Raw genomic sequence first — 12,500 nt, 5'->3', positions numbered from 1 at the left:
GACATAATTTCCTGCAGTCTCTCATGGAATTGCTTCTATCAACCTGATATTGCAATGACAGACATAATGACAAAAAAAAAAAAAAAAAAAGAAAATCACTTGGATATTTCGTTGATAACGAATTAATTGATATGACCTTGACAGATTTAAGTATGCAGATTCAGAAATGTTTTAGAATTAATAATAATTTTTACACAACTAACGTTCTTTTTAAAAACAATTCTCCCTCTCATAATGCTTTATCGAGCTTTCGGACTAATGAAAAGAGTCTGGTCCTCGTGATTAATTGCCTTTGCTAATGAAGATAGATGATAGTTATCTTCCTATTCGTTTCCACTGTTCAGACTGGGATCCCTTTTTTCAGTCTACGTCCATAAAGAATATATATTTCTTAATGGAATTAAATTATTCTAAATGTGATCCATTTCGGATATATTATAGCAGGGAAGATAACGAGATTTTCTTTAAAGAAAAACAAAGAACAAAATGGTAATCAATTCACTTCTGGAGTTTCCCTTGGAATTTGCTATCATCTGATATAATTTCATTGTAATTAACTGGAATAATTCACTAACGCAAGAAACTCAATTTTCATAATTTTTTATATGGTTATCTATATTTCGTAAAAACTATTTTGAATATTATCCTGATTCAAACAAATTCTCACTAACGTAAAAATAATAGTAATTTTTTTATATGATAGTTTATGTATCATGAATTAAATTTTGAAAATTTTCCTGATTCGAATATAATTTCTCAAAATCCCACATTCTATGGCACAAGACTTTTTAAGGAAATATCGCTGAATCACTTCACCGTTCATTATATTACTATCAACATAACTTTAAATATTATTATATTTATTCTATTACTGTTTTTGATAGTTTCTACTGTACAGCTGTAAATGCTATTGCTTTGTTCTTATTTACTTAAAGTTATACTTAATTCTTAATAATTAATGCAGCCTGTCTTACAGTAACAGACAAAATTAAGATACATATTTTCAATATATTTGGTGTAAACGTGTTGTTTATAAAGCATTCATACAATCATTAAAAATAACTATTATATTAATCCCGTATCTGAATGTTTTGAGGCAAATGTGTTTTGATACACTAAATTATTTCATAATGACAAACACCCAAAAGCTTAATATTGCCTTTCTCTTAAATCGAAAAGTAGAATTTGGGAAAATAGAGAGAATCTTTGGGGAATCAGAATTCACGAAGAAGGAAACAAAAACTTATGCTTAATCGGCTTTCGAAATAACTGTTTTAGAATTTCCTTATTAATCTAAATTGCTTCGAGTATAAAGAGAGAATGCATGGCAGTAGTGAGAACTTCTGTTTAGTAATATCAGTCTTGCAAAGACTACCTTTTAAGAATCCTTTATTTCTTAAATTCGCCAGAGTATAAAAATAGTTAATCATTAAGATATAAAATTTCTAATATTTTTCTTTTCCATAAAAGCGGGACTTATCTTAACCTAAGAATGCCTTAGCATAATGGAAATAAAAACAAAAAGCAAAAGTGACCATCTAGGAAAAACACTAAAACAGCAGACGAACGGCGTAAAAAAGTACTAATGAAAGACACTCACACACACACACACATATATATATATATATATATATGTATATATTTATACACACACACACACATATATATATATATATATATATTATATTCTAACAGACATACAAGTAAACTATCAAAGCTCCAGAGTAAGCTAAACTTCTACAGTAATGACAGATATTTAAAACATCTGTCTATTGTATCTGATTTCTCTTCCTCTTGTTTTGTTGAAGTTTTTATAGATTATATAGAAAATATTCATTTTGATGTTGTTGCTGTTATTGAAATATTTTATAGTTTCCTTGTTTCCTTTCCTCACTGGGCTATTTTCCCTGTTGGGGCCCCTTGGCTTATAACATCCTTCTTTTCCAACTATGGTTGTAGCTTAGCAATCAATAATAATAATAATAATAATAATAATAATAATAATAATAATAATAATAATAATAATAATAATTTAGCTACCGTATCAAACAACACATACACTATCACAGCCCAAGAATAAACTAAACATCTAAAATAACATCATACATTTAAATCCTCTGTCTAATAGAACCACCAAGTCAATGAAAACTCACCTAAGAATATCGTTAAAATGGGACTTTGGCCAACGACTCTTCTCCCACATTCTCTCTTTGTACCAGAAGGCGAGGATAGAACCTTTGAATAGGAGATCAACATTCAATTGTAATAATTGAAGGTTTGGGAAGTTCGTCTTCAGCGCCTGCAGCAGTGCAGTTTCTCTCACGACCTGCAGACGGACGGTTTTAGGAGAGGGAAATTAGGTGGAAAATACTGCTGAATTGGAGGCGCCCTCAAGGTCAACAGAGGGAGAAAGAAATGTGGTGGAAAATATTAATGAATATTTCATTTTTTTTTTTTTTTTAACTTGAATCATACGATCTAATTTCTAATCAAATGACGTGATTAGATGTAGGCTTAAGAGATATGTCGTCGAACGCTATAGTGAAAGTGAAATACCGTATTAGAAAATTTGTTGCTATATATAATATATCTCGTCATCAATAACTCTAGAATTTACCTCATGGGAAAAGGAAAAGCCTCTGAGGGATAATTTACATTTTTGTGTACATGAACGAGAAACAAAATATGCAGAGCAGACAATAAATCGCAGTTGTTTATTGATAAATATAATATACTGTATATTGTTTTACAACGTAATGAAACAACGCAGAACTACTCATGAATGAGACTAACAAAAGTTAAAATTCCGATTAACACAATTATTCTTATACTTGGCTTAATCACGTTATACAGTAAACATATTGCGGACTGACAAGGATAACGAATTTGAGAGACTATTCTTTCTCACGGTTTTCATTTCCTCTTCGCTAGATTATGATTATAGAAAAGCCTCACTTTTCATTGACTCATTTTTTTCCTAGTGACATTCAAATTAACAATATTACGACAATCTACATCATAATAATTTCAAAGAGATTATATCGGATATTGGCAAATACAGAGGCAAACTCCAAAACTAAATGCATTACCATTTTGTCCTTTGTCTTTCTTTAAGGACATTAAAATTGATATATATTTTTTATATATAATCTCTATGCTGTAAAGGCATTTCCCTTCAAGTCCTCCCCGACACAAGCTCCATTTATTTGCGTCGAGGCAAAACAAAGAAAAAGAAGACTCCAGGATTATGGATTCTGGTCGGCAGCGAAACCGCGTTATCCTGAATGGGACAGAGCAGAGTCAATTGGGGGGGAAAGTGCGAGTTGGAAATCCATCAAGAATTACAGTTGAAGAGAAAAGAACGCGCTGAAAGTATCTGACATTTTATGACATTTTATCTTAAGATTACTAAATGACTTATTATAAGAGGCCAATTACCTAAAAGTTATTCTTATCTTAAGAACAATAGAGATGTGATAAAACGTTTTTTCAAAAGACGTTTATTAGGACAATGTTGATTTTTCTTTCATCCAGGATAAATATTTAATTTCTGAACACACTTAAATCCTTTTATATAAAGGATGTGCAAAAGAAATTTACATTGCACAAAATTCCCTTACATATTATCTATTTAATTTCTCTCGTAGGTACTCTATGAAGATTCCTCTCTCTCTCTCTCTCTCTCTCTCTCTCTCTCTCTCTCTCTCTCAAATACTCACAGGAGAAGTCATGAGCAATGTAACTGGGATATCCGGATGGGCACGAGCGGCGGATTCCAATGAGCACAACATCCTTGGAGAGAGCCAAGTGCCTCCGTAACCTTCCAGCAGGATGACACCCTCCGATGGCGGATCCTTCAATTCTAGTGTCACGAAAGGGCCTTGCTGTGATTGGTCAGGTTGGGGATACTGCAACAAAAGAGTTACAACGGACACATGATCATCCGTATCCTGAACATCTTGCACACACAAAATACAGTGTTAGAAAATTTACATTATACAGCACATGCTAGGGCGAGAGTAAGGATGAGCTTGGAAAGCTTTGAAAAAGAAAAAATGTAAATATCAGTTTAAAGATCGCTCATGATTGTTAGAGGCAAGGATCAGGGACAATGCCCTAAAGATGATATATATATATATATATATATATATATATTATATATATATATATATATATATATATATATAGCTAGAACCAGGCATGGCCAGGCAATGACTGCTGATGACTCAACAGGTAGACCTATAGGCTCTGCCAAACCTCCCATCCCAAGCTCACAAATTCATAATCATAATGATGTTGAGGTTGCACACACTACTAGAAACTAATGAGGTTGAGTGGGTCTCGAATCCCAGTCCAGCAGATCACCAGAAAGGGACGTTTCCAATACGCTACAAACAGATTATGTTAGAAGGGGCTCTTCTATAACGATATATTTATATTTTGATATGTCCAACACTAGACAACCTGAAGTATGTACCTGAAACTTATAGAGTCTATACAATTTTATTGAGATAAATAACCAAATTCTATATATTTGATAGATGATATTCCCATTACCACTAAAACATTCTTATATGAAATTATATTAAATTATATTCCTTTCCAGCAAATTATTAAAATATATATGGATTTTTGCCTCCCTTATTCATAACACGATTGGTTTTTCTTACTTGAAAAAATATCTGTTATGTTAAATATATCTTATGCATTTTTTATGCTTTTGTTTTAGTTTTTAATGATTTAAAATAAGTTCAGGAGATATGACAAATGAATCTTTTAATTATATGTGTATCTATCAATATTTACATGCACACAAACACACACATACACACACACAGACACACACACATACATATATATATATATATATATATATATATATATATATATATATATACACACATATATATATGCATATGAATTTATATACATATATCTACTTCTCTTTACATGAACATATATACATATATATATATATATACATATATATATATATATATATATATATATATATATATATATATATACATATGAATTATTATGCATACATTTACTTCTATATTACATATATATATATATACACATATATATATATATACACATACAAATATAATGTAATTTAATAGGCAACATTTGCTAGCATATTGTTGAAATTTCCAGTTCATTTGTAATAATTCTTTCTCTCAAAATCAGTATCTTGAGGACAAGTAAACATTACTAAGGTGTCCTCCATTTACGTCCCATTTTTGAGTATTTCCACAATGATAAGATCATAAAATCTTCAAAACTGACAAATATATTTTGAATATCATCTTTGGTTTTGTCAAAGAACGCATATGACAAAGAAGAGATCATCTCATACAAGCAATGAGGAAAGAGATAAAAGTATTTTTAGATTTAAAACAAGTGACTTATACCACGTAACAATGAAAGACAAATGCAGAAACGGAATAGATCATAATCATGATATTGGTTGCCTTTATGAAGTACAATTAGGTTAATACTTCTTCCCAAGAGCCATTTGATTAAAATGGAAAAAGTTGAAGCATTTGTTTCATTACTATTTGAGAAATATCTCTTATTCACTTCCCATTCTGTGGAAAAAATACAAATCTTAGGGATGTTTTTCATCAAATGTGATGAGGTTTTGGTGTACCCAGAGTTAGAATGCCTTCAGCGAGATTCAATTTAAAGGACACACACACACGCAAACGAAAAGAGAGAAGCTCATACCTTTGAATATATAAATAAACATATACATAAACACACTCACTTTATTATTATTATTATAATTATTATTATTATTATTATTTTTATTATTATTATTATTATTATTATTATTATTATTATTATTATTATTATTATTATTATTATTATTACAACGCTACAACACTATTTGGAAAAGCAAGATGCTATAAGCCCAAGAGATCCAACTGGTTAAACTAGTAAAATAAGTAAACAATTAAACTACAAGAAAAGTAATGAACAATTAGAATAAAATATTTCAAGAACAGTTTAATAATAATGAAATTAATATAGATATTTCATATATAAATCATACAAACAAAATAACAGAATAGTACGCCTGAGTATACCCTCAAGCAAGAGAACTCTACCCAAAGACAGCGAAAGACCATGGTCAAAGGCTTTGGCACTACCCAAGAATAGAGAACAATGGTTTGATTTTGGAATTTCCTTCTGCTAGAAGAGCTGCTTATCAAAGCTAAACAGTGTCTTCTACCCTTACCAAGAGGGAAGTAGCCACTGAACAATTACAGCGTAATAGTTAACCCCTTGAGTGAGGAAGACTTGTTTGGTAATCTAAGTGTTGTCAGCTGTATGAGTGCAGAGGAGAATGTGTGAAGAATAGGACAGACTATTCGGTGTATGTGTAGGCAAAGGGATCCATTGTAGTACTGGCTGGCCAGTCGAAGGACCCAATAACTCTTTACCGGTACGAGAAACACTGAGAAAATCTTCATCATATAAGCGTGTACTTTTCAACAAGGTTTTCCAGTTATAACAATCGAACGAAACTAGATGAATTTGTTCCTCTGTTATCTAGTTTACCTTTTCTACTCGAAGGCTGAAGTGTTGCAAATCTAGTTATGAGTCTTGTTTAAGACGATTTGAGAGGTTATTTTTGCTTTTTCGATAACAAAAAGGTTAAATGAGTCTGGTTTCAGCTCCAGACTCATCTGAGGAGACACACATCAGAACGTCAGACAGACAAGCTCAACCACAGCAGTAAACGGTGTAAACTCACAGTCCCAAGCTGGGATTAACCTTCTGCAATACGAATACAAAGCGAATGCGTTAATGCTGCATTAAATGAAATAAACATTTTATGATCCACTAAAATGATTATTCCTTTCTTAATTTATGACCATTATGAAATAAATTAATTTTCATATATTGGCTGCGGAAAATATTTCCGTAAAATATAGTGTGGTAAGTTTAACTTCATAGTCCTCACCCATGTAGGCCTGGGTCTTTCAACTCTTCTAGTGCCTTGTGAAGCCCAACTGAACGTTTGGTGAACTAATCTCTCTTGGGGAGTTGGGGAGTACGAAGAGCATGCCCAAACCATATCCATTTACCCCTCATCATGATCTCTGCCACATAGGCACTCAAGTAATCTCTTATAGACTCATTTCTAATCCTGTCCTACCATTTAACTACCAATATCCTCCTGAGGCCTTTGTTCTCAAATCTACTAAATCTATCACTAAACTGATATATAGTCTGATTTTTATATGTAATTTCAGGCGATTTGATTTCCAAATTTTACTTAACCTAGCCATTGTCTGATTTGCTTTTTTTCAATCTTCCACTTAACTCTAATTCTAAAGATCCTGTATTGGAAATCATAGTTCCTAAATACTTGAATCCCTTCTCCTTCGAATGATATTTCATCTTTAATTGCTTACTCCGTTCTCATCAACTCTGTCTTCTTTTTATCTTCAGCCCAACTTCGTATGATATTTCATGCATTCTGGTAAGCAAGCATTGCAAATCCTGTGGTGTTCTGCTAACATGGACAGCATCATCAGCATACTCTAAGTCTGCTAAATTCCTATCACCAATCCTTTCCAATCCTTCTCCACCATCTCCGACTGTTCTACTTATTACAAAATCAACGAGGAGGATAAACAACATAGGTGACAACACATTCCTTTGCAGTACTTCGCTGTTCACTGGAAATACATTAGATAAAACCCAATTAACATTAACTTTGTACTTGCTATGCTCATGAACAGACTTAATCAAATTCACATATTAAAGAGGAATTCCATCATAACGGACGACTCTCCACAAAACTGGTCTGTGTACGCTATCAATGGCTTTTTCATAGTCCACAAAGGCCATCAAAACTGGATTTCTATATTCTACACATTGCTGTACATGTCTCAAAATTAACATTTTGTCAGTGCAACTTCTACCTTTTCCAAATCCTGCTTGTTCATCTCTTAGCTTGCCATCAATCTTTCTCTCCAGTCTCTTTAGAATAAGCATACTATATATTGTTATAACAACTGACGTAAGTGTGATGCCTCTGTAATTATTGAAATCAATCAGGTCTCTTTTTTTGCCATTTTCACCAACATTCCCAACTCCCATTCTTCAGGGTTTGTCTCTTCATGCCACATTCCACAAAATAAACTTGTAAGTAGTCTGGGAGTCCCTTCATTTTCGGCCAGTATCATCTCGGTAGTTATTCCATCGTATCCAGGAGATTTCCATCTCTTTAGTGTTTTGAGGATAGCTTCGACTTCAAACACACTGAAGTCATTCATGGGTACATCAAGGTCTTCATCAGCTTCAGGTATATCAATCAAATTATTCCCTTCATATCTCCTATCCATGACCGCACTAAAGTGTTCCATCCAACGTTGTCTTTCTTCATCTTCTGTTGCTATAACTAAACCATCTCTCTTTTGATGGGTATATGCTTCTTTTTTGCCCCAGTCGAGATTTCATTAATAATTCTATGAGCAATTATTACACCATAGCCACTTCCTGAATTCATAGCTTTGTCAGCCTCATCTGCTTTACCGTCTAAATATTCTCTCCAGTCGTTCCTGGCTTTTCTTTTGACCTCACTATCAATACTGGCTATACCTTGTAATTTTTATTACTTCCTCGAATACTTTCAACAATCAATTTCTGTCTTGGTCTCCTTTTTATAGTATCCCAAGTATTATTTGATATCCATGGCTTTCACCTTGTAACTGTGTCTCAAGTCTTCACTACCAACTGACTGATATATGTTCTTAATATCACACCATTCTTCCTTAATTGTCTGCTCTTCGTCTCTTAAAGTCTCTAAAACTACAAATCGATTTCTACATTCAATTACAAATGTTTGTATGTGCTCTTCCTCCAAAAGCTTAGTTGTATCAAACCTAGGTATTCTATCTACCTTTCTGTTAGGTGCTTCCAGTTTTAATTCCAGTGTGGCAATGAGGAGCTGGTGATCACTACCAATATCTACACCTCTATAGCTACTTACATTTCTCAGAGTCCTCCTTCTCTCTTTATTAATGGCAATGTGATTTTTTTTTATTTTTGTAATTACCACATGGTGAAGTCCATGTATACTTGTGGATGTTCTTGTGTTGAAAAATAATACCTCTAATGACAAGATGTTTGCTGAACAGAAACTCATGAAATGTGGTCCATTTTCATTTGAAACTCCGCCAAGACCCACAAAACCCATCACATTCCCTATACCTTGATTATTCCTTTCAACTTTAGCATTGAAGTCGGGAATCAAAATTTTCATATCTCTCTCTGGGATCTTATCTATTACACTCTGCAGTTCTTCATAGTAGGCCTATTCATCTTTCCATTCTTCAGGGGAATCATTTGTTTGGGCATAGCCAACTATGATACTCATATTGCACTACTTTAATTTGAATTTTGCTAGTAACAATCTACTATTTACAGCTTTCCACTCGGTTAATGCCTTTTCTGCTCTTGGTGTCATCATCATTCCTACCCCTTCTCTTCCAACTCCATCTGATCTTCCTGAGTAGATATATAAATATATTGCCTTAGTCTAAGATTTCCTTACCAACCCCTTTACAACGTGTTTCACTTAGGGCCAAGATATCCAAACTATATTTCATAAATTCACTGTCCACTTGCTGTAACTTCCCAATCTGATTCATGATTCTAAAAGCTCTAGAGACGACTGGCGAAATCTAACCGAGGCCCTTTGCGTCAACAGGCGTAGGAGATGATGATGATGAAGATTAACAGATAAAAACTCAAAATCCGAACCTTCCAGTGCCAATTGCGAGAGAGAGAGAGAGAGAGAGAGAGAGAGAGAGAGAGAGAGAGAGAGAGAGAGAGAGAGAGAGAGAGGGGGGGGGGGCGCCTAGTGGAGTTTTTTTGCCATCAATTGTAGAAAGAAGTGAAAGTACACAAGGCACTGAATTTGAAAAAAAAAATCATCATAATTTAAATTTTCCTAAAACTCTTTGGGAAATATGAATGTGAATAGTAATTATAAAAAGTAAATAATTATTCAAGTTTTCACCTCTCCTAAAGCCAGCAATCATGTCGACCTACAAACCCACCCAAGAGATATTAGTAATCTTCTGAAAAAAAAAAAAAAAAATTGGAAAGGCGATTACAGTCTGAGTAAATGTATTCACGCAAGTGTACCAAATGTCCCTAAGTTGTCAGAGGATGGAGGACTTCTTACAGAGGTTGCTCCGTTGTCGGTTCTTGTGAATGCAATAATCAAGGAATATTGTCACACTTCAAGAGATGCTGGAGCTGTTTTAGGATCTTTTGCCTTTTTACAGGAGCTAGAAGAATAGTTATTATCGTAAGTTAGTCATGATTAAATTTTAAAGTTTTTCTTCTTAAGATTCCACAATAACTTGTGAATAAATTTCATTAATGTTACGCAAGGCTTTAGAGTTTTAATGCTTTTACAGATCTTGAATTATCTTTATATATTTCATTCATTAGTTCTCATATATAGTTTATCTACTTCCTTACTTCCTTTCCTCACTGGGCTATTTTCCCTGTTGGAGCACTAGGGCTTCTAACATCCTGCTTTTCCAACTAGGGTTGTAATAGTAGTAGTAGTAGTAGTAGTAGTAGTAGTAGTAGTAGTAGTAGTAGTAGTAATAATAATAATAATAATAATAATAATAATGATAATAATAATAATACATTTATTTTGCATATACAATTGATCAATGGATTGATATCCAAAAAGTTTTCCTTAGACGAGAGGAAGATGAAGCAAAAAGGATCCCACAGTGTAACAGTAGGATGGAATCCCTCATCCTTTATTGAACAGAGGCTAAAAATGATCCTATAAAAATGAAAAGGGGATTTTCTTCGGCTTCATGGAATAATTGCTGAAAAAGAACTAATAGAAAGAGGAAGAATTATTTCTTCGCTCAATGGAATAACGGTCAAAGCTTCCAATAGAATGAGAGATGGAGGGACTTCCTATTGACTGCAATCATCAAAAATAGGTAGGTAGTAGGTTGGCCAGGGCACCAGCCACCCGTTGAGATACTACCGCAAGAGAGTTTTTGGGCCCTTTGGACTGGCCACACAATATTACATTGAATCCCTCTTTCTTGTTACGGCTCCTTTTTCCTTTGCCTATGCATACACCGAAAAGTTTGTCCTATTCTTTCCACATTCTCCTCTGTCCTCATACACCTGACAACTCTGAGATTGCCAAACATATCCTCTTCACTTAAGCGGTTAACTACTGCACTGTAATTTTTCAGTGGCTAATTTCCTCTTGGTAAAGGGAGAAGAGACGTTAATTATGGTAAGTAGCTCTTTTGGGAGAAGGCCGCTCCAAAATCAAACCATTGCTCTCTAGTCTTGGGTAGTGCCATAGCTTCTGTACCACGGCCTTCCACTGCCTTGGGGTAAAGTTCTCTTGCTTGAGGGTACACTTGGTCATACTTTTTTTATTTTATTTCTCTTCCTCTTGTGTTTTGGAAGTTTATTTTATAGTTTATATGTAAAAGATCTAGTTTAATGTTGTTACTGTTTCTAAAATATTCTATTTTGATTGTTCATTTCTTCTCTTGTAGTCCATTTATTTCCTGGTTTTCTTTCCTCACTGGGTTATTTTTCTATGTTGGAGCCCTTTGGCTTATAGCATCCTGCTTTTCACATTTAGCTTGTAATAACAATAATAACAATGAAATAATAATAATAATAACTAGGGGCACTTAGTAGAGCGCAGACCTCCGCCGCGGCAGCTTATTTCTCGACCTTTTGCTCGACCTTGATCTTGACCTTTACCTAAAAATGCAATAATTAGCGTGGATTTTCATACACTCAATTATGAACGAAGTTTGAAATCTCTGTGACAACGATGCCCAAACTTATGGCTGGTTATGAAATGTGAATTGAACATTTTGCTTGACCGTAACCATGACCTTTCACCTTGACCTTCCAAAATTTAATCGTTTCGAGATTTTTACCTAAGTTTCATTGCTCTACGATTAAAGTTGTGGCCAGGAAGCTGTTCGCAAACATACCCACACATTGCACAGACATGGGGTAAAACATAACTTCCTTCCAATTTCGTTGGCGGAGGTAACTAGAAAAACGCTCTAAGAGTGCAGACCTCCGCCACGGGAGCTTATTACTCAACCTTTTGTACTGATTTTGGACGTTTTGCTCGTCTGTGACCTTGACCTTTGACCTTCCAAAATTTAATTATTTCCCTCTCTTTACATAACAGTTTAAAATCCCTGCAAGTTTCATTAATTTATTATTAAAATTGTGGTCGTATGGTTGATGACCGGAATTTTATCTTCTGTTTGTTCTTGACCTTAGGCTCGACCTTGATCTTTAACCTTACCATGATTTATTGGCGTGGATTTTCATGCACTCAAATATTAACCAAGTTTGAAGTCTATGCAACAACGATGACCAAACTTACGTGAATTCGGCATTTTACTTGACCGAGACTGACCTTCCAAAATTTAATCATTTTCCGC

At 33.8% G+C, this 12,500-nt stretch overlaps 1 protein-coding gene across 1 annotated transcript in view; it reads right to left on the bottom strand.

Annotated features, from left to right (window-relative positions):
- Positions 1–12,500, bottom strand: part of LOC137640460 (lactosylceramide 4-alpha-galactosyltransferase-like) — a 103,632-nt gene that overhangs the window by 84,211 nt on the left and 6,921 nt on the right. Inside the window, exons 2-3 of the mRNA XM_068373005.1 lie at positions 3,720–3,908; positions 2,154–2,326 (exon numbers count right to left, since the gene is read on the bottom strand). Coding sequence (XP_068229106.1) covers positions 2,154–2,326; positions 3,720–3,908 — 362 coding nt within the window. The remainder of the gene's footprint in view (positions 1–2,153; positions 2,327–3,719; positions 3,909–12,500) is intronic.

This window comes from Palaemon carinicauda, chromosome 5, assembly GCF_036898095.1.
Source record: "Palaemon carinicauda isolate YSFRI2023 chromosome 5, ASM3689809v2, whole genome shotgun sequence".
Lineage (NCBI taxonomy): Eukaryota > Metazoa > Arthropoda > Malacostraca > Decapoda > Palaemonidae > Palaemon > Palaemon carinicauda.
The sequence above is the reverse complement of the archived record's forward strand: the minus strand, read 5'-3'. Positions and strand labels throughout refer to the sequence as shown.